The sequence below is a fragment of the Scyliorhinus canicula genome, chromosome 8 (assembly GCF_902713615.1).
Source record: "Scyliorhinus canicula chromosome 8, sScyCan1.1, whole genome shotgun sequence".
Taxonomy (NCBI): domain Eukaryota; kingdom Metazoa; phylum Chordata; class Chondrichthyes; order Carcharhiniformes; family Scyliorhinidae; genus Scyliorhinus; species Scyliorhinus canicula.
In genome coordinates, this window is record NC_052153.1 from 195,947,345 (window position 1) to 195,971,013 (window position 23,669).

The 23,669-nt window shown below is 52.0% G+C and overlaps 1 protein-coding gene across 1 annotated transcript in view; it reads left to right on the forward strand.

Moving 5' to 3' along the window:
• Window positions 1–23,669, forward strand: part of ghra (growth hormone receptor a) — a 156,361-nt gene that overhangs the window by 110,656 nt on the left and 22,036 nt on the right. Inside the window, exons 6-7 of the mRNA XM_038803919.1 lie at window positions 3,459–3,628; window positions 17,855–18,033. Of these exons, the coding sequence (XP_038659847.1) occupies window positions 3,459–3,628; window positions 17,855–18,033 (349 nt within the window). The remainder of the gene's footprint in view (window positions 1–3,458; window positions 3,629–17,854; window positions 18,034–23,669) is intronic.

Below are 23,669 nucleotides of genomic sequence, written 5' to 3' on the forward strand. Positions count from 1 at the left end.
CAGTGTTCCTCCCGGACGACTATATCTGCATCATCTATATCCTGTGTAAACATGAAGACAAAATATTCCTTTAAAACCCTTCCCACATTCCCTTTCTCATCTCTGATAGATCCCATTTTTTCTTTAACTAACCTTTTACCATTAATATATTGGTAAAATATCTTTGGGTTTTCTTTAACTTTACTCGCTAATCTTTTTTCACGCCCTCTCTTTGATTTCCTTATTTCCTTTTTGACTTTGCCCCTGCCCTTCCTCTACTCATCTGGGCGATCTGCAATGTTCAGTTCTTTGTGCCTATTATATGCTTTCTTTTTCTGTTTGATCTTCCCCTGTAGATCAAACAGCCGGCTCATCCTTTCCTTCAGTAAGTGCGCCCTGTACACCATTTTTAACTGAACCAACCCTGAATTAACCCCATCCTCATGCACAAAGTTGAGGCATTGTCCCTTTGCAGCACTTTGCACCATAATCCCTCCTCCAGCCTTATCCCCAACTCTTCCTCCCACTTGGCCTTATTCCCCTCCATAGACATCTTATCGTCCTCCATAATCCTACCTGAAATTGCCAAAACCACCCTTCAGCCCCCCTACCGACAGCGGCACCTCCAGCAACGAGGAGGACTGTGCCACCACAAAGTTCGGAAAAGCCTTTCTTGTGAAGTTCCACACCTGCATATACCTGAAACCCTCCTCCTGCTGGATCCAAACCTCACCCCCAACTCCTCCAAACGTGCGAACCTCTGCAAACCTCGTCATGGTGACTGAGCCGAGCTTTCCCAGAATGCTCCTCAGTGACGCCTCCCCAACGGCGTGTGTTCGGAGTGTTTGACGGGACAGTGGGAAGGGAACCTTACTCTCTATCTAAGCTGTGCTGCACTGACCCACGTTACTGAGGCAGTGTACATGACAAAGATTTGACTTTTTCTTATTTTCTTGATGTGTACTTCACTGGCTAGGCCAGCATTAAATGTCCATCCCTAATTATCCTTGAGATGGTGGTGGTGAGCTGCCTTCTTGAACCGCTGCAGTCCATGTGTTGTAGGTAAACCCACAGTGCTGTTAGGGAGGGAGTTGCAGGATTTGACCCAGCGACATTGAAGAAACTATTTCCAAGTCAGGATAATAATAATAATAATTTGGTGAGTGACTTGTTGGGGAACCTCCTGGTGGTGGTGTTCGCATGTGTCTGCTGCCCTTGTCCTACTAGATGGTAAAAGTCATATATTTGAAAGGTGCTTTCTGAGGAACCTTGGTGAGTTACAGCAATGCATCTTGTAGATGGTACACACGGCTGCCACTGTGCGTCGGTGGTGGAGGGAGTGAATGTCTGTGGAATTGGTGCCAATCAAACGGGGCTGTTTTGCCCTGGATGGTGTTGAGCTTCTTGAATGTTGTTGGAGCTGCGCTCATCCAGGCAAGTGGAGAGTATTCCATTACACTCCGGACGTGTGCCTTGTAGATGGTGGTCAGGGTTTGGGGGGGGGGGGGGGGGGGGGGGGGGGGTCAGGGGGTGAGTTACTCGTTGTAGGATTCCTAGCCTCTGACCTACTCTTGTAACCATTGGAGATTGCCTAGTACTTATTTGCATGAGTGTTATTTGCCACTTATTCCTCCCGGACTGCACTGTGGGGGTATCTACACCTTTGGGACTACAGCAGTTCAAGATCACCACCACCTTCTCAAGAACAATTGGGAATGAGCATTAATAATAATAATCTTTGTTGTCACAAGTAGGCTGACATTAACACTGCAATGAAGTTACTGTGAAACGCCCCTAGTCGCCACATTCCGGCGCCTGTTCAGGTACACGAAGGTTGAATTCAGAATGTCCAAATTACCCAACAGCACGTCTTTCGGGACTTGTGGGAGGAAACCGGAGCACCCGGAGGAAACCCACGCAGACACGGGGAGAACGTGCAGACTCCGCACAGTCAGTGACCCAAGCCGGGAATCGAACCTGGGACCCTGGGGCTGTGAAACCACAGTGCTAACCACTGTGCTACCGTGCTGCCAATAATGCTGGTCCAAATAATAACACCTGCATCTTATAATGAATTTGAAAAAAAGATCAGCCCAAGGCTGGATATTGTCCAGGTCTTGCTGCATTTGGACAGGGACTGCTTCAGTATCTGAGGAATCACAAATGGTGCTGAACATTGTGCAGTTATCCACAAACATCCCCACTTCTGACTTTATGATGGAAGGGAGGTCATTGATGAAGCAGCTGAAGATGGTTGGGCCGAGGGCACTACCCTGAGGAACTCCTGCAGTGATGTCCTGGAGCTGAGATGATTGACCTCCAACCACCACAACCATCTTCCTCTGTGCCGGGTATGACTCCAGCCAGCGGAGAGTTTCCCCCCTGATTCCCATTGAATCCAGTTTAACTCGGGCTCCTTGATGCCACACCCGGTCAAATGCTGCCTTGATATCACCCAGGGCAGTCACTCTCACCTCACCTCTGGCATTCAGCTCTTTTGTCCGTGTTTGAACCAAGGCTGTAATGGGGTCAGGAGCTGAGTGACCCTGGCAGAACCCAAACTGAGTGTCCGTGAGGAGGTTATTGCTGAGTAAGTGCCGCTTGATAGCGCTGCTGATGACTCCTCCCATCACTTTGCTGATGGTGGAGAGTAGATTGATAGGGCGGTAATTGGCTGGGTTGGATTTGTCCTGTTTCCTGTGTACAGGACACACCTGGGCAATTTCCCACATTGCCGGGTAGATGCCAGTGTTGCAGCTGTACTGGAACAGCTTGGCTAGGATACAGTTTTTAAAAATAAATTTAGAGTACCCAATTATTTTTTTCCCAATTGAGGGGCAATTGATTGAGGCCAATCCACTACCCTGCATATCTTTGGGTTGTGGGGGAGAAACCCACGCAGACACAGGGAGAGGATACAGTTGAGACAAATCCAAAATATTGCTTCCAAGTAAGGCAGTCCTGACAACCAGTGAATCTCAGCAATAGTTCCCATGAAACCTAAGGAAGAATCGGATGTGAAGTCTAGCGTACAGGAGCAGTTTTAAGTTTGGTTGGCATTTTATCCGAAGAATCAAGGTTTGGTGCTGCCTGATGAAAATGAAAATCGCTTATTGTCACGAGTAGGCTTCAATGAAGTTACTGTGAAAAGCCCCTAGTCGCCACATTCCGGCACCTGTTCGGGGAGGCTGGTACGGGAATTGAACCGTGCTGCTGGCCTGTCTTGGTCTGCTTTCAAAGCCGGCGATTTAGCCCAGTGTGCTAAACCAGCCCCAGCTTACTCGACTGAAACTGATGTTTGTGTTGTTAGTTCTCTCTTCGAGATTGCTTTCAGTACGAGGTGAATACTTTAAGAAGATGCAGTCCATTTTCAGCCCGGCGCCGTACTGAAACCTGGTTCATGGTTCATGCTAATTTGTGCAATGTTTTGGGAATGAATCTTGCTTATCAAAGATACTAACAGATTAATATTCCCTCAGAAATAATGCTGACTGGAGAGAATGTCCCGAATATTTGCACAATGAAAATTCCTGCTACTTCAACCAAACCTACACGTCCATCTGGATTTCATACTGTGTCCAGCTGAAATCTGACTTTCAGGAACAGAACATCACCTTCGACAAGCACTGCTTCTCTATCGATAACATCGGTAAAACAAATAATTTACTACCTGTTCTTTGAGGGAGTACCGACAGTGAGCGGCTTAGCATAATTACAGCAACAGGGTCTGGATACAGAACACAACCACCTCCAAAAATGGTCGGAAGGTTCAAAATCCCTTTGTCACAGATCACTCCAATTGACAAACATTCTCGCCTCAACCCTCAATCCTTCCCCCCTCCACAAAGTTTACACATTATCCCTTTGAAACCGCTAACATTGTTCACTAAGTGGCATCCAGTTCTCAATGCCTTGGAGGGAAAGGTTCCTGACTTAATTCTCCCGTCCCGAGAATTTGTACCTTTCACCACATTGAATAATGTGAATTGAATTGAACAGCTACAACACGGTAAAGGGAGTGGGATTGAAATTTATTCTCTAACTCTGAACATATTTTCATCTTTGTCCAACACAGATTCATTTGTCAGGTTTCCAGGGACCCATTAAACTAACTAAAAATGTCAACGACAAGTGTCCTGTGGATATGGCTCCTGTTGCTGTACCTGTGGATATGGCTCCTGTTGCTGTACCTGTGGATATGGCTCCTGTTGCTTTACCTGTGGATATGGCTCCTGTTGCTGTACCTGTGGATATGGCTCCTGTTGCTTTACCTATGGATATGGCTCCTGTCGCTGTACCTGTGGATATGGCTCCTGTTGCTGTACCTGTGGATATGGCTCCTGTTGCTGTACCTGTGGATATGGCTCCTGTTGCTGTGTCCTGTGGATATGGCCCCTGTTGCTGTACCTGTGGATATGGCTCCTGTTGCTGTACCTGTGGATATGGCTCCTGTTGCTGTGTCCTGTGGATATGGCTCCTGTTGCTGTACCTGTGGATATGGCTCCTGTTACTGTACCTGTGGATATGGCTCCTGTTGCTGTACCTGTGGATATGGCCCCTGTTGCTGTGTCCTGTGGATATGGCTCCTGTTACTGTGTGCTGTGGATATGGCCCCTGTTGCTGTACCTATGGATATGGCTCCTGTTGCTGTACCTGTGGATATGGCTCCTGTTGCTGTACCTGTGGATATGGCTCCTGTTGCTGTACCTGTGGATATGGCTCCTGTTGCTGTGTCCTGTGGATATGGCTCCTGTTGCTGTGTCCTGTGGATATGGCTCCTGTTGCTGTACCTGTGGATATGGCTCCTGTTGCTGTGTCCTGTGGATATGGCTCCTGTTACTGTACCTGTGGATATGGCTCCTGTTGCTGTACCTGTGGATATGGCCCCTGTTGCTGTGTCCTGTGGATATGGCTCCTGTTACTGTGTGCTGTGGATATGGCCCCTGTTGCTGTACCTGTGGATATGGCTCCTGTTGCTGTACCTGTGGATATGGCTCCTGTTGCTGTACCTGTGGATATGGCTCCTGTTGCTGTGTCCTGTAGATATGGCTCCTGTTGCTGTACCTGTGGATATGGCTCCTGTTGCTGTACCTGTGGATATGGCTCCTGTTGCTGTACCTGTGGATATGGCTCCTGTTGCTGTGTCCTGTGGATATGGCTCCTGTTGCTGTGTCCTGTGGATATGGCTCCTGTTGCTGTGTCCTGTGGATATGGCTCCTGTTGCTGTGTCCTGTGGATATTGCTCCTGTTGCTGTACCTGTGGATATGGCTCCTGTTGCTGTGTCCTGTGGATATGGCTCCTGTTGCTGTGTCCTGTGGATATTGCTCCTGTTGCTGTACCTGTGGATATGGCTCCTGTTGCTGTGTGCTGTGGATATGGCCCCTGTTGCTGTACCTGTGGATATGGCTCCTGTTGCTGTACCTGTGGATATGGCTCCTGTTGCTGTACCTGTGGATATGGCCCCTGTTACTGTGTCCTGTGGATATGGCCCCTGTTGCTGTACCTGTGGATATGGCTCCTGTTGCTGTACCTGTGGATATGGCTCCTGTTGCTGTACCTGTGGATATGGCTCCTGTTGCTGTACCTGTGGATATGGCTCCTGTTGCTGTACCTGTGGATATGGCTCCTGTTGCTGTGTCCTGTGGATATGGCTCCTGTTGCTGTGTCCTGTGGATATGGCTCCTGTTGCTGTACCTGTGGATATGGCTCCTGTTGCTGTGTCCTGTGGATATGGCTCCTGTTGCTGTACCTGTGGATATGGCTCCTGTTGCTGTGTCCTGTGGATATGGCTCCTGTTGCAGTGTCCTGTGGATATGGCTCCTGTTGCTTTACCTGTGGATATGGCTCCTGTTGCTGTACCTGTGGATATGGCTCCTGTTGCTGTACCTGTGGATATGGCTCCTGTTGCTGTACCTGTGGATATGGCTCCTGTTGCTGTACCTGTGGATATGGATCCTGTTGCAGTGTCCTGTGGATATGGCTCCTGTTGCTGTACCTGTGGATATGGCCCCTGTTGCTGTACCTGTGGATATGGCTCCTGTTGCTGTACCTGTGGATATGGCTCCTGTTGCTGTACCTGTGGATATGGCTCCTGTTGCTGTACCTGTGGATATGGCCCCTGTTGCTGTACCTGTGGATATGGCCCTGTTGCTGTACCTGTGGATATGGCTCCTGTTGCTGTGTCCTGTGGATATGGCTCCTGTTGTTGTACCTGTGGATATGGCTCCTGTTGCTGTACCTGTGGATATGGCCCCTGTTGCTGTACCTGTGGATATGGCTCCTGTTGCTGTGTCCTGTGGATATGGCTCCTGTTGCTGTACCTGTGGATATGGCCCCTGTTGCTGTACCTGTGGATATGGCTCCTGTTGCTGTGTCCTGTGGATATGGCTCCTGTTGCTGTACCTGTGGATATGGCTCCTGTTGCTGTACCTGTGGATATGGCCCCTGTTGCTGTACCTGTGGATATGGCTCCTGTTGCTGTGTCCTGTGGATATGGCCCCTGTTGCTGTGTCCTGTGGATATGGCTCCTGTTGCTGTGTCCTGTGGATATGGCCCCTGTTGCTGTACCTGTGGATATGTCTCCTGTTGCTGTGTCCTGTGGATATGGCTCCTGTTGCTGTGTCCTGTGGATAAGGCTCCTGTTGCTGTACCTGTGGATATGGCTCCTGTTGTTGTACCTGTGGATATGGCCCCTGTTGCTGTACCTGTGGATATGGCTCCTGTTGCTGTACCTGTGGATATGGCCCCTGTTGCTGTACCTGTGGATATGGCCCCTGTTGCTGTACCTGTGGATATGGCCCCTGTTGCTGTGCCCTGTGGATATGGCCCCTGTTGCTGTACCTGTGGATATGGCCCCTGTTGCTGTACCTGTGGATATGGCCCCTGTTGCTGTACCTGTGGATATGGCTCCTGTTGCTGTACCTGTGGATATGGCCCCTGTTGCTGTACCTGTGGATATGGCCCCTGTTGCTGTACCTGTGGATATGGCTCCTGTTACTGTACCTGTGGATATGGCTCCTGTTGCTGTGCCTGTGGATATGGCTCCTGTTGCTGTACCTGTGGATATGGCTCCTGTTGCTGTACCTGTGGATATGGCTCCTGTTGCTGTACCTGTGGATATGGCCCCTGTTGCTGTGCAATGTGGATATGGCTCCTGTTGCTGTACCTGTGGATATGGCTCCTGTTGCTGTGTCCTGTGGATATGGCTCCTGTTGCTGTACCTGTGGATATGGCCCCTGTTGCTGTACCTGTGGATATGGCTCCTGTTGCTGTACCTGTGGATATGGCTCCTGTTGCTGTACCTGTGGATATGGCTCCTGTTGCTCTACCTGTGGATATGGCTCCTGTTGCTGTACCTGTGGATATGGCCCCTATTGCTGTGTCCTGTGGATATGGCTCCTGTTGCTGTACCTGTGGATATGGCCCCTGTTGCTGTACCTGTGGATATGGCTCCTATTGCTGTACCTGTGGATATGGCTCCTGTTGCTGTACCTGTGGATATGGCTCCTGTTGCTGTGTGCTGTGGATATGGCTCCTGTTGCTGTATCCTGTGGATATGGCTCCTGTTGCTGTGTCCTGTGGATATGGCTCCTGTTGCTGTGTCCTGTGGATATGGCTCCTGTTGCTGTACCTGTGGATATGGCTCCTGTTGCTGTGTCCTGTGGATATGGCTCCTGCTGCTATGTTCTGTGGATATGGCTCATGTTGCTGTACCTGTGGATATGGCTCCTGTTGCGGTGCCCTGTGGATATGGCTCCTGTTGCTGTACCTGTGGATATGGCTCCTGTTGCTGTACCTGTGGATATGGCTCCTGTTGCTGTGCCCTGTGGATATGGCTCCTGTTGCTGTACCTGTGGATATGGCTCCTGTTGCTGTGTCCTGTGGATATGGCTCCTGTTGCTGTACCTGTGGATATGGCTCCTGTTGCTGTGTCCTGTGGATATGGCTCCTGTTGCTGTACCTGTGGATATGGCTCCTGTTGCCGTGTCCTGTGGATATGGCTCCTGTTGCTGTACCTGTGGATATGGCTCCTGTTGCCGTGTCCTGTGGATATGGCTCCTGTTGCTGTGTCCTGTGGATATGGCTCCTGTTGCTGTGTCCTGTGGATATGGCCCCTGTTGCTGTGCCCTGTGGATATGGCCCCTGTTGCTGTACCTGTGGATATGGCCCCTGTTGCTGTACCTGTGGATATGGCTCCTGTTGCTGTACCTGTGGATATGGCTCCTGTTGCTGTGTCCTGTGGATATGGCTCCTGTTGCTGTACCTGTGGATATGGCCCCTGTTGCTGTACCTGTGGATATGGCTCCTGTTGCTGTGTGCTGTGGATATGGCTCCTGTTGCTGTATCTGTGGATATGGCTCCTGTTGCTGTACCTGTGGATATGGCTCCTGTTGCTGTGTCCTGTGGATATGGCTCCTGTTTCTGTACCTGTGGATATGGCTCCTGTTGCTGTACCTGTGGATATGGCTCCTGTTGCTGTGTCCTGTGGATATGGCTCCTGTTGCTGTACCTGTGGATATGGCTCCTGTTGCTGTGTCCTGTGGATATGGCTCCTGTTGCTGTACCTGTGGATATGGCTCCTGTTGCCGTGTCCTGTGGATATGGCTCCTGTTGCTGTGTCCTGTGGATATGGCTCCTGTTGCTGTGTCCTGTGGATATGGCTCATGTTGCTGTGTCCTGTGGATATGGCTCCTGTTGCTGTGTGCTGTGTATATGGCTCCTGTTGCTGTACCTGTGGATATGACTCCTGTTGCTGTACCTGTGGATATGGCTCCTGTTGCTGTACCTGTGGATATGGCTCCTGTTGCTGTACCTGTGGATATGGCTCATGTTGCTGTGTCCTGTGGATATGGCTCCTGTTGCTGTGTGCTGTGTATATGGCTCCTGTTGCTGTACCTGTGGATATGGCTCCTGTTGCTGTACCTGTGGATATGGCCCCTGTTGCTGTACCTGTGGATATGGCTCCTGTTGCTGTACCTGTGGATATGGCCCCTGTTGCTGTGTGCTGTGTATATGGCTCCTGTTGCTGTACCTGTGGATATGACTCCTGTTGCTGTACCTGTGGATATGGCCCCTGTTGCTGTACCTGTGGATATGGGCCCTGTTGCTGTACCCTGTGGATATGGCCCCTGTTGCTGTACCTTTGGATATGGCTCCTGTTGCTGTGTCCTGTGGATATGGCTCCTGTTGCTGTACCTGTGGATATGGCTCCTGTTGCTGTACCTGTGGATATGGCTCCTGTTGCTGTGTCCTGTGGATATGGCTCCTGTTGCTGTACCTGTGGATATGGCTCCTGTTGCTGTGTCCTGTGGATATGGCTCCTGTTGCTGTGTCCTGTGGATATGGCTCCTGTTGCTGTACCTGTGGATATGGCCCCTGTTGCTGTACCTGTAGATATGGCTCCTGTTGCTGTACCTGTGGATATGGCCCCTGTTGCTGTGTCCTGTGGATATGGCTCCTGTTGCTGTACCTGTGGATATGGCCCCTGTTGCTGTACCTGTAGATATGGCTCCTGTTGCTGTACCTGTGGATATGGCTCCTGTTGCTGTGTCCTGTGGACATGGCTCCTGTTGCTGTACCTGTGGATATGGCTCCTGTTGCTATGTTCTGTGAATATGGCTCATGTTGCTGTACCTGTGGATATGGCTCCTGTTGCGGTGCCCTGTGGATATGGCTCCTGTTGCTGTACCTGTGGATATGGCTCCTGTTGCTGTGTCCTGTGGACATGGCTCCTGTTGCTGTACCTGTGGATATGGCTCCTGTTGCTATGTTCTGTGAATATGGCTCATGTTGCTGTACCTGTGGATATGGCTCCTGTTGCGGTGCCCTGTGGATATGGCTCCTGTTGCTGTACCTGTGGATATGGCTCCTGTTGCTGTACCTGTGGATATGGCTCCTGTTGCGGTGCCCTGTGGATATGGCTCCTGTTGCTGTACCTGTGGATATGGCTCCTGTTGCTGTACCTGTGGATATGGCTCCTGTTGCGGTGCCCTGTGTATATGGCTCCTGTTGCTGTACCTGTGGATATGGCTCCTGTTGCTGTACCTGTGGATATGGCTCCTGTTGCTGTACCTGTGGATATGGCCCCTGTTACTGTACCTGTGGATATGGCTCCTGTTGCTGTGTCCTGTGGATATGGCTCCTGTTGCTGTACCTGTGGATATGGCTCCTGTTGCTGTACCTGTGGATATGGCTCCTGTTGCTGTACCTGTGGATATGGCTCCTGTTGCTGTACCTGTGGAAATGGCTCCTGTTGCTGTGTCCTGTGGATATGGCTCCTGTTGCTGTGTCCTGTGGATATGGCTCCTGTTGCTGTACCTGTGGATATGGATCCTGTTGCTGTACCTGTGGATATGGCTCCTGTTGCTGTGTCCTGTGGATATGGCTCCTGTTGCTGTACCTGTGGATATGGCTCCTGTTGCTGTACCTGTGGATATGGCTCCTGTTGCTGTGTCCTGTGGATATGGCTCCTGTTGCTGTACCTGTGGATATGGCTCCTGTTGCTGTACCTGTGGATATGGCTCCTGTTGCTGTACCTGTGGATATGGCTCCTGTTACTGTATCCTGTGGATATGGCTCCTGTTGCTGTACCTGTGGATATGGCTCCTGTTGCTGTGTCCTGTGGATATTGCTCCTGTTGCTGTACCTGTGGATATGGCTCCTGTTGCTGTACCTGTGGATATGGCTCCTGTTGCTGTGTCCTGTGGATATGGCTCCTGTTGTTGTACTGTGGATATTGCTCCTGTTGCTGTACCTGTGGATATGGCTCCTGTTGCTGTACCTGTGGATATTGCTCCTGTTGCTGTACCTGTGGATATGGCTCCTGTTGCTGTGCCCTGTGTATATGGCTCCTGTTGCTGTACCTGTGGATATGGCTACCGTTGCTGTACCTGTGGATATGGCTCCTGTTGCTGTACCTGTGGATATGGCTCCTGTTGCTGTACCTGTGGATATTGCTCCTGTTGCTGTACCTGTGGATATGGCTACCGTTGCTGTACCTGTGGATATGGCTCCTGTTGCTGTACCTGTGGATATGGCTCCTGTTGCTGTACCTGTGGATATGGCTCCTGTTGCTGTACCTGTGGATATGGCTCCTGTTGCTGTACCTGTGGATATTGCTCCTGTTGCTGTACCTGTGGATATGGCTCCTGTTACTGTGTCCTGTGGATATGGCTCCTGTTGCTGTACCTGTGGATATGGCTCCTGTTGCTGTACCTGTGGATATGGCTCCTGTTGCTGTACCTGTGGATATGGCTCCTGTTGCTGTGCCCTGTGGATATGGCTCCTGTTGCTGTACCTGTGGATATGGCTCCTGTTGCTGTACCTGTGGATATGGCTCCTGTTGCTGTGTCCTGTGGATATGGCTCCTGTTGCTGTACCTGTGGATATGGCTCCTGTTGCTGTACCTGTGGATATGGCTCCTGTTGCTGTACCTGTGGATATGGCTCCTGTTGCTGTACCTGTGGATATGGCTCCTGTTGCCGTGTCCTGTGGATATGGCTCCTGTTGCTGTGTCCTGTGGATATGGCCCCTGTTGCTGTGTCCTGTGGATATGGCTCCTGTTGCTGTACCTGTGGATATGGCTCCTGTTGCCGTGTCCTGTGGATATGGCTCCTGTTGCTGTACCTGTGGATATGGCTCCTGTTGCTGTGCCTGTGGATATGGCTCCTGTTGCTGTGGCGGGGTGGGTCGTACCGGCGGGATGGAGTGGCGTGAACCATTCCGCCGTCGGGCCGCCTGGAAAGTACGGAAACCTCCGTACCTTCATGGTGGGCGCCGGCAAGGTCAGCGCCGGCAGGGTGGGCACCCCACCAGCCAGCGGGATAGGGGCTTGGCGTTGCCCCAACTGTTACTGAAGGGCCTCTGCCGGCTAGCGTGTGCTGGCATCATCCCAGCGCATGCGCAGGTGGGTTCTCCGTGTCGGCCATGGTGGAGGTTAGCAGCAGCCGGCGCAGAGGGAAAGAATGCCCCCACAGCACAGGCCCACCCACAAATCGGTGGGCCCCGATCGCGGGCCAGGCCACTGTGGGGGCACCTCCCGGTGCCAGATCCCCCCATGGCCCCCTGAGGACTCTGCAAGCCGCCCGCAGAGCCATGTCCCACCGGTACGGACCTGGTTTGATTAAAGCCGGCAGGACCGGCCGAATACGGGCGGGCGTTCAGCTCATCGTGGGCCAGCGGCCGCCAACCGGCGCGGCGCGATTCCCGCCCCTGCCAGGACCCGGAGAATCCGGCAGCCGGAGTTGGGTCAGCGGGGCAGGATTCACGCCGTCCCCCGGTGATTCTCCGACCCGGCGGGGGGGTCAGAGAATCCCATCCTTTATCTCCCATTACCAGCTCCTTAATCCAAGAGATGCAGAATTGAGGCAGAGACAAAAGAGGCCTTTAATTGACCACTTGAATGACTGAATTGGGTTCTGAGCAGGAAGGTCGCCCTCAACCATCCCCACTGCTCGCACGATGGCGTGGAGCAGGTAGCTAATGAACACTGTCAGTCCCACAGCACCCCCACCTCCCAGCCCGTACAGAGGGGGCTGGCAGGTAGCTAATGAACACTGTCACTCCCACAGCACCCCCACCTCCCAGCCCGTACAGAGGGGGCTGGCAGGTAGCTAATGAACACTGTCACTCCCACAGCACCCCCACCTCCCAGCCCGTACAGAGGGGGCTGGCAGGTAGCTAATGAACACTGTCACTCCCACAGCACCCCCACCTCCCAGCCCGTACAGAGGGGGCTGGCAAAAGCCAGACTCTGGTGCCTGTAAAATACATCACAGAGATGTTCGATTGTTGTAAAAACCTGAATGGTTTATTTATTTATTTATTTAAAATATTTTTATTCTCCTTTTTCACATTTTCTCCCAAATTTGCACCCACCAACAATAAACAATAAGCAGTAACGGATATAATGTCAATCCCCAAATCAACAACAACGATCCCATCCTCCCACCAGCCCCCAAACAACTGCCCACAGGTTAACATAAACAAATGGCAAAAAGGAATCAGGAAACGCCAATAATCACCATTAACGCATAAAGCCCCCCTCCCCAGAACCCTCCCAACACCCCCAACTAATGTTCGATGTGATCCAATTCTTGAAAGTGCAAAATGAATAACGGCCATGACTAACTGAGATGCTATTGCAGCAAGCCAACACGGACAGGATGGGCTGAATGGTCTCCTTCTGTACAGTATCCATTCGGTGATTCAAGACCCTGTGTGAATTGAAGGTGATCTGGAATTCTGACACAGCTGTTGTAATGGTAATGTATCCCCAGAAACTGTTCTTATCCCAGTCTGGAGAATATAGACAGTTAGGCAGCTAGATGGTTAGGTAGCAGATTCTCTATTTCGGAAACTCAACTAAATAATTCAACTATTGTCCCAATAAAAACCTTCGACAACTTCAAACTTTGCAAAGTTACTTTACAAATAGAATCATCGAGTCATTCTAGCACAGGCGGAGGCCATTTGCCCCATTGAGTTCATGCTGGCTCTCCGTTAAGTTTATTTCCCTCAAATGTCCATCCAATTTCCTTCTGAACTGATTCACCGTCTCTGCTTCCTCCCCCCTCGTGGGCAGTGAGTTCCGGCTGGTTACCACTCGCTGTGTAAACAGGTTCTTCCTCAAACCCTGTCTGCGTTCCCGGTGTCAAAATCTTCAATCCGTGTCCTCCTTGTCCTTGTACCGACAGCCAATGGGAACAGCCTTTCCTGTTCCACCTAAACCTGTCATAATCATAGAATCATAGAATTTACAGTACAGAAGGAGGCCATTCGGCCCATCGAGTCTGCACTGGCTCTTGGAAAGAGCACCCTACCCAAGGTCAACACCTCCACCCTATCCCCATAACCCAGTAACCCCACCCAACGCTAAGGGCAATTTTGGACACTAAGGGCAATTTATCACGGCCAACGATCCTAACCTGCACATCTTTGGACTGTGGGAGGAAACCGGAGCACCCGGAGGAAACGCACACACGGGGAGAACGTGCAGACTCCGCACAGACAGTGACCCAAGCCGGAATCGAACATGGGACCCTGGCGCTGTGACACAACAGTGCTAACCACTGTGCTTACACGCTGCTCCTACCGTTTCCATCTTGATCAAATCGCTCACTGGACACTGCTGGCCTCACTGTATCACTGGACACTGCTGGCCTCACTGTATCACTGGACACTGCTGGGATCACTGTGTCACTGGACACTGCTGGGATCACTGTGTGACTGGACACTGCTGGGATCACTGTGTGACTGGACACTGCTGGGATCACTGTGTGACTGGACACTGCTGATCTCACTGCGTCACTGGACACTGCTGGCCTCACTGCGTCACTGGACACTGCTGGGATCACTGTGTGACTGGACACTGCTGGCCTCACTGTGTGACTGGACACTGCTGACATCACTGTGTCACTGGACACTGCTGGCCTCACCGTATCACTGGACACTGCTGGCCTCACTGTATCACTGGACACTGCTGGGATCACTGTGTCACTGGACACTGCTGGGATCACTGTGTCACTGGACACTGCTGGGATCACTGTGTCACTGGACACTGCTGGCCTCACTGTATCACTGGACACTGCTGGGATCACTGTGTCACTGGACACTGCTGGCCTCACTGTGTGACTGGACACTGCTGACATCACTGTGTCACTGGACACTGCTGGCCTCACTGTATCACTGGACACTGCTGACATCACTGTGTGACTGGACACTGCTGGCCTCACTGTGTCACTGGACACTGCTGGCCTCACTGTGTCACTGGACACTGCTGGGATCACTGTGTCACTGGACACTGCTGGCCTCACTGTATCACTGGACACTGTTGGCCACACTGTGTCACTGGACACTGCTGGCCACACTGTGTCACTGGACACTGCTGGCCTCACTGTGTCACTGGACACTGTTGGCCACACTGTATCACTGAACACTGCTGGCCTCACTGTGTCGCTGGACACTGCTGGCCACACTGTGTCACTGGACACTGCTGGCCTCACTGTGTCACTGGACACTGCTGGCTTCACTGTATCACTGGACACTGCTGGCCTCACTGCGTCACTGGACACTGCTGGGATCACTGTGTCACTGGACACTGCTGGCCTCACTGTATCACTGGACACTGCTGGGATCACTGTGTCACTGGACACTGCTGGCCTCACTGTGTGACTGGACACTGCTGACATCACTGTGTCACTGGACACTGCTGGCCTCACTGTATCACTGGACACTGCTGACATCACTGTGTGACTGGACACTGCTGGCCTCACTGTGTCACTGGACACTGCTGGCCTCACTGTGTCACTGGACACTGCTGGGATCACTGTGTCACTGGACACTGCTGGCCTCACTGTATCACTGGACACTGTTGGCCACACTGTGTCACTGGACACTGCTGGCCACACTGTGTCACTGGACACTGCTGGCCTCACTGTGTCACTGGACACTGTTGGCCACACTGTATCACTGAACACTGCTGGCCTCACTGTGTCGCTGGACACTGCTGGCCACACTGTGTCACTGGACACTGCTGGCCTCACTGTGTCACTGGACACTGCTGGCTTCACTGTATCACTGGACACTGCTGGCCTCACTGCGTCACTGGACACTGCTGGGATCACTGTGTCACTGGACACTGCTGGCCTCACTGCTTCACTGGACACTGCTGGGATCACTGTGTCACTGGACACTGCTGGGATCACTGTGTCACTGGACACTGCTGGCCACACTGTGTCACTGGACACTGCTGGCCTCACTGTGTCACTGGACACTGCTGGCCTCACTGTGTCACTGGACACTGCTGGCCTCACTGTGTCACTGGACACTGCTGGGATCACTGTGTCACTGGACACTGCTGGCCACACTGTCACTGGACACTGCTGGGATCACTGTATCACTGGACACTGCTGGCTTCACTGTATCACTGGACACTGCTGGGATCACTGTGTCACTGGACACTGCTGGGATCACTGTGTCACTGGACACTGCTGGGATCACTGTGTCACTGGACACTGCTGGCCTCACTGTGTCACTGGACACTGCTGGCCTCACTGTGTCACTGGACACTGCTGGCCTCACTGTATCACTGGACACTGCTGACATCACTGTGTCACTGGACACTGCTGGCCACACTGTATCACTGGACACTGCTGGCCACACTGTATCACTGGACACTGCTGACATCACTGTGTCACTGGACACTACTGACATCACTGTGTCACTGGACACTGCTGGGATCACTGTATCACTGGACACTGCTGGCCTCACTGCTTCACTGGACACTGCTGGCCTCACTGTGTCACTGGACACTGCTGGGATCACTGTGTCACTGGACACTGCTGGCTCCACTGTGTCACTGGACACTGCTGGCCTCACTGTATCACTGGACACTGCTGGCCTCACTGTATCACTGGACACTGCTGGCCTCACTGTATCACTGGACACTGCTGACATCACTGTGTCACTGGACACTGCTGGCCTCACTGTGTCACTGGACACTGCTGGCCACACTGTGTCACTGGACACTGCTGGCCACACTGCGTCACTGGACACTGCTGGCCTCACTGTGTCACTGGACACTGCTGGCTCCACTGTGTCACTGGACACTGCTGGCCACACTGTCACTGGACACTGCTGGCCACACTGTGTCACTGGACACTGCTGGCCTCACTGTGTCACTGGACACTGCTGGCCTCACTGTATCACTGGACACTGCTGGCCTCACTGTATCACTGGACACTGCTGGCTTCACTGTGTCACTGGACACTGCTGGCCACACTGTGTCACTGGACACTGCTGGCCACACTGTCACTGGACACTGCTGGGATCACTGTGTCACTGGACACTGCTGGCCTCACTGTGTCACTGGACACTGCTGGCCTCACTGTGTCACTGGACACTGCTGGCCTCACTGTATCACTGGACACTGTTGGCCACACTGTGTCACTGGACACTGCTGGCCACACTGTGTCACTGGACACTGCTGGCCACACTGTCACTGGACACTGCTGGCTTCACTGTGTCACTGGACACTGCTGCCTCACTGTGTCACTGGACACTGCTGGCTTCACTGTATCACTGGACACTGCTGGCCTCACTGCGTCACTGGACACTGCTGGCCTCACTGTGTCACTGGACACTGCTGGCCTCACTGTGTCACTGGACACTGCTGACATCACTGCGTCACTGGACACTGCTGGGATCACTGTGTGACTGGACACTGCTGACATCACTGTGTGACTGGACACTGCTGGGATCACTGTATCACTGGACACTGCTGGCCTCACTGTGTCACTGGACACTGCTGGCTTCACTGTATCACTGGACACTGCTGGGATCACTGTATCACTGGACACTGCTGGCCTCACTGTGTCACTGGACACTGCTGGCCTCACTGCGTCACTGGACATTGCTGGCCTCACTGTATCACTGGACACTGCTGGCCTCACTGTGTCACTGGACACTGCTGGGATCACTGTATCACTGGACATTGCTGGCCTCACTGTGTCACTGGACACTGCTGGCCACACTGTGTCACTGGACACTGCTGGCCTCACTGTGTCACTGGACACTGCTGGCTTCACTGTGTCACTGGACACTGCTGGGATCACTGTGTCACTGGACACTGCTGGCCACACTGTGTCACTGGACACTGCTGGGATCACTGTGTCAGTGGACACTGCTGGCCTCACTGTGTCACTGGACACTGCTGGCCTCACTGTGTCACTGGACACTGCTGGCCTCACTGTGTCACTGGACACTGCTGGCCTCACTGTGTCACTGGACACTGTTGGCCACACTGTATCACTGGAAGCGGACCGGCTATCATAAACCAAATCCTTTCTTAAATGTTTTTCTGTTTGCTCCTCACAGTGAAACCTGATCCTCCAATCGCGTTGAATTGGACGCTGCTGAATATTAGCCAGTCCGGCTTGCTGGCTGACATCCAGGTTTTGTGGGAGGCACCGCCCTCGGCTGATATCAAGAATGGATGGATATCCCTCAAGTACGAGATCCAATACAAAGCCGGGGAGAGTAGCCACTGGGACTCGGTATGTCAAACCAGTTCAGACATTGTGTTTTGTCTTTGATGCCCAACGGAATGTCACTTTCGTTGTACATATCTTTGATTAACATACGAAAAGAACAATTGCTTCAGAAGAGTTATTGCATCTCAGGTGAAAATTATGCCGCCTTTTAGTTGTTGGGGATTTTGTTTGTCCACAATGCTGAAAACTGCCAGCTATAATTGACAGGGATCTCTAAAATTGGATGTGCGGAGTCTGCACATTCTCCCCGTGTCTGGGTGGGTTTCCTCCGGGTGCTCCGGTTTCCTCCCACAAGTCCCGAAAGATGTGCTGTTCGGCAAATTGGACATTCTGAATTCTTCCTCCGCGTACCTGAACAGGCATCGGAATGTGGTGACTAGGGGCTTTTCACAGTAACTTCATTGCAGTGTTAATGTAAGCCTACTTGTGACAATAATGAAGATTATTATTATTAAATTGGCTGTATTTAATGCTGAGAGTCCAGGCTTCATACACATCTCAGATTGACAGGGTGAGCAACTCGCCTCGTTGCTGGCTGGCTCGTTGCTGTCCAACCCAGTGGGCTGGTTTAGCTCACTGGGCTAAATCGCTGGCTTTTAAAGTAGGTCAAGCAGCACGGTTCGATTCCCGTACCAGCCTCCCCGGACAGGCGCCGGAATGTGGCGACTAGGAGCTTTTCACAGTAACTTCATTGAAGCCTATTCGTGACAATAAGCGATTTTCATTTAATTTGAAGTATTAGCTTCGATTATTTGCTAGTTTTATCCTTACACAGACCGATGACCAGGACGTCAAACCCTGGCAATAAGTTCAGAAGCTATGCACACACTTCATCACTGAGGGAATGCTATCTTTCGGATGGAAGGTTAGGTGGAGAAGGCAACCTGTGTGTTCCAGTGAATATTGTGTTCCAGTGAATATTGAACAGTGTGTTCCAGTGAATCACTGGGGCCTCACGGTAGCATGGTGGTTAGCATCAATGCTTCACAGCTCCAGGGTCCCAGGTTCGATTCCCGGCTGGGTCACTGTCTGTGTGGAGTCTGCACGTCCTCCCTGTGTGTGCGTGGGTTTCCTCTGGGTACTCCAGTTTCCTCCCACAGTCCAAAGATGTGCGGGTTAGGTGGATTGGCCATGCTAAATTGCCCGTAGTGTAAGGTTAATGGGGGGATTGTTGGGTTACGGGTATACGGGTTACGTGGGTTTAAGTAGGGTGATCATTGCTCGGCACAACATCGAGGGCCGAAGGGCCTGTTCTGCGCTGTACTGTTCTTAAAAAAAAATATATACTTTGACACAATTTCAAGTGAATCGGGGAATTCTCCCGGTTTTCCTACATATAAACATAGAAAAAGGAGCATGAGGAGGCCATTCGGCCCTTCGAGCCCGCTCCGCCATTCAATATGGTCATGGCTGATCATGCAAATTCAGTATCCCACTCCCACTCTCTCTCCATACCCCCTTGATCCCTTTAGCCACAAGGGCCACGTCCAGCTCCCTGTTGAATATATCCAACGAACCGGCCCCAACGGCTTTCTGTGGGAGAGAATTCCACAAGTTCACAACTCTCTGAGAGAAAAAGTTCTTCCCCATCTCAGTCCTGGATGGCTGACCCCTTATTCTTGAGCTGTGACCCCCTAGTTCTGGACGTCCCCAACATCGGGAACATTCTTCCCGCATCCACCCTGCCCAGTCCCATCAGGATTTTATATGCTTCTATGAGATCCCCTCTCATTCTTCTAAACTCCAGTCAGTACAAGCCCAGTCCATCCAGTCTGTCTCCATTTGTCAGTCCTGCCATCCCGGGAATTAATCTGGGGAACCTTCGCTGGACACCCTCAATAGCAGGAATATCCTTCCTCAAACTAGGAGACCAAAACTGCGCACAACACTCAAGGTGTAGCCTCACCTCATAGCCGCTAATGATTGTCAGCGCAGTTAATTCATCAGCCTCATTACAAATGCTCCTCCCATTGAGACACGGAGCCTTCAGGCTTGTTTTTTTTGACATTTATTGCCCTTTTAGAATTCTGGTCCTTTTTGATTTTTGTCTATGGATTCTTTGCCTTCCACTTTTCCCTTTACTACACTTTCTTCCTGTCCCCACCTTTCTTCACTCCAACTTCCTGCATCGGTTCCCATCACCGTACCATATTAGTTTAAACCCTCCCCAACAATACCTTTTAAAAAAAATTTAGAGTGCCCAATTAATTTTTCCAGTGAAGAGGCAATTCAATGTGGCCAATCCGCCTACCCTGGGTTGTGGGGGCGAAACCCACGCAGACACAGGGAGAATGTGCAAACTCCACACGGGGCAGTGACCCAGAGCCGGGATCGAACCTGGGACAAAAGAACAAAGAACAAAGAAAAGTACAGCACAGGAACAGGCCCTTCGGCCCTCCAAGCCTGCGCCGAGCATGCTGCCCGTCTAAACTAAATCATCTACACTTCCTGGGTCCATATTCCTCTATTCCCATCCTATTCATGTATTTGTCAAGATGTCCCTTAAATGTCACTATCGTCCCTGCTTCCATCACCTCCTCCGGCAGCGAGTTCCAGGCATCCACTACCCTCTGTGTAAAAAACTTACCTCATACATCTCCTCTAAACCTTGCTCCTCGCATCTTAAACCTATGCCCCCTAGTAATTGACCCCTCTACCCTGGGAAAAAGCCTCTGACTATCCACTCTGTCTATGCCCCATATAATTTTGTAGACATCAACCTTAACGCTGTGAGGCAGCATGGCCAACACACTGCGCCACTGTGCTGCCCCTCCTCAACAATACTAGTAAACGTCCCCCCTAGGATATTGGTTCCAGTCCTGCCCAGGTGCAGACTGTCCGGTTTGTACTGGTCCCACCTTCCCTAGAACCGGTTCCAATGCCCCAGGAATTTGAATCCCTCCCTCTTGCACCATCTCTCGAGCCACGTATTCATCCTATCTATCCTGACATTCCTACTCTGACTAGCTCGTGGCACAGGTAGCAATCCTGAGATTACTACCTTTGAGGTCCTACTTTTTAGTTCAGCTCCTATTTACTCGAATTCAGCTTGTAGGACCTCATCCCGTTTTTTACCTATATCGTTGGTGCCTATGTGCACCACGACAGCTGGCTGTTCACCCTCGCCCCCCAGAATGTCCTGCAGCCGCTCCGAGACATCCTTGGCCCTTGCACCATGGAGGCAACATACCACCCTAGAGTCTCGATTGCGTCCACAGAACCGCCTGTCTATTCCCCTTACGATCGAGTCCCCTATCACTATAGCCCTGCCATTTTTCTTCCTGCCCTGCTGTGCAGCAGAGCCAGCCATGGTGCCATGAACCTGGCTGATGCTGCCTTCCCCTGGTGAGCCATCTCCCCCAACAGTATCCAAAGCGGTATATCTGTTTTGAAGGGAGATGTCCGCAGGGGACACCTGCACTGCCTTCCTACTCTGGCTCTGCCTGGTGGTCACCCATTCATCCAACAACCGGGATCAGTTAGTTGATTGCTGTTCGTGGGGTCTTTGTGTTGAATTATTGTGCGTTCACCAGCAGAATGCCTGGAGAGGTGGTGTCACTGCACAACTATTCCAGACACCCGGGTCTGGGACCCGATTCCAATCCCACCCCGACAGGTGCTGAAATTTGAATTCAATAAAAATCTGGAATTCTAAGCTTAATAATGACCATGAAACCCTTGGCAATTATCGTAAAAGCCTGGATCACTCATGTCCTTTAGGGAAGGAAATCTGCTGTCCTTACCCGGTCTGGCCTACACGTGACTCCAGACCCATAGCAACGGGGTTCACACTTAACTTACCCCTGAAATATTCAGGAAAACCACTCAGTTCAAGGGCAATAAAACCTGGCTCAGCCAATTTCACACCCATATCCCGTAAATGAATGAATATTAAAAACTAATGGACAGGTTTTGAATAATTTGGAGAGGGTTTGGCCACTTTCATCCAGGTTCTAGTTGGTGAATTTTTCCTGGTGTAGCAGACAGTATATTTTTTTATTAAGATTTTTATTCTCCTTTTTCACATTTTCTCCCAAATTTACACCCAACAATAAACAATAATCAATAATGAAGGCGATGTCAATCCCCATATCAATAACAACAATCCCATCCTCCCATCAACCCCCAGACATTAGCCCGCATGTTAACATAAACAAATGACACAAAGGAATCAGGAATCGCCCATTGTCGCCATTAACACATACAGTCCCCCTCCCCCCCAACCCGCCCAGCCCCCACTCCCCAACCCGCCCAGCCCCCACCCCCCAACCCGCCCAGCCCCCACCCCCCAACCCGCCCAGCCCCCACCCCCCAACCCGCCCAGCCCCCTCCCCCCAACCCGCCCAGCCCCCACCCCCCAACCCGCCCAGCCCCCTCCCCCCAACCCGCCCAGCCCCCACCCCCCAACCCGCCCAGCCCCCACTCCCCAGCCCCCACTCCCCAACCCGCCCATCCCCCACCCCCCAACCCGCCCAGCCCCCACTCCCCAACCCGCCCAGCCCCCACTCCCCAACCCGCCCAGCCCCCTCCCCCCAACCCGCCCAGCCCCCACCCCCCAACCCGCCCAGCCTCCCCCCTAATGTTCGATGTGATCCAGTTCTCGAAAGTGCATAATGAATGAATAACGCCCATGAATTGTAGAACCCCTCCATCCTTCCCTTCAGTTCAAATTTGACCTCTACATGCGTCAAGAATTCCAGCAGGTCCCCCTGCCCGCCACGCCATGGCACATGGTGGAGAGGTTGATCTCCACCCTAACAGGATCCGCCTTCGGGCGATCAACAAGGCAAAGGCTACAACATCTGCCTCCACGCCCGTTACCAACCCCGGCTGGTCCGACACCCCGAATATGGCCACCTGGGGGCCCGGGTCCAGTTTCACGTGCACCACTTTAGAGATTACCCTAAACACCTCCTTCCAGTAATCCTCCAGCTTTGGACAGGACCAAAACATATGAACATGGTTTGCGGGGCCTCCCCTGCAACGTTCACACTCATCTTCTACCCCCTCTGAGCCGGCTCACCATTGTAAGGTGTGCTCTGTACACCACCTTCAGCTGTATCAGCCCCAACCTCGCACACGAGGTGGAGGCATTCACCCTCCGGAGCACCTCACAACAAAACGCTCCTCCATACCTTCTCCCAACTCTCCCTCCCACTTTGCCTTGATCCCTTCCAGTGGCGCCTTCTCCTCTTCCAAAATAGCCCCATAAACAGCCAACACTACCCCCTTCTCCAGTCCCCCTGTCGTCAGCACCTCCTCCAGCAAGGCCGGCTCTACTGGGAAGTTCTGTATCTCCTTTCTGGAAAAATCTCGAACCTGCACGTATCTAAATATTTCCCCCCTGCTCCAGCCCATACTTCGCTCCCAGCTCCTTCAATCCCGCAAACCGACCCCCAAGAAACAAATCTTTTAGTGTCCTAATTCCTTTCCCCTCCCAGCTCTGAAAATTTCCATCCCGCTTCCCTGGCTCAAATCTATGGTTCCCCCGAATCGGCATTACCCTTGACCCTGCCCCCAACCCGAAGTGCTGTCGAAACTGCCTCCAAATTCTCAACAAAGTTATTACTACCAGACTCCCTAGCTAGCGCCTTCAATCCCGGCCCCCTACACAAACCCTCTGACCCAGCTTCGTACCT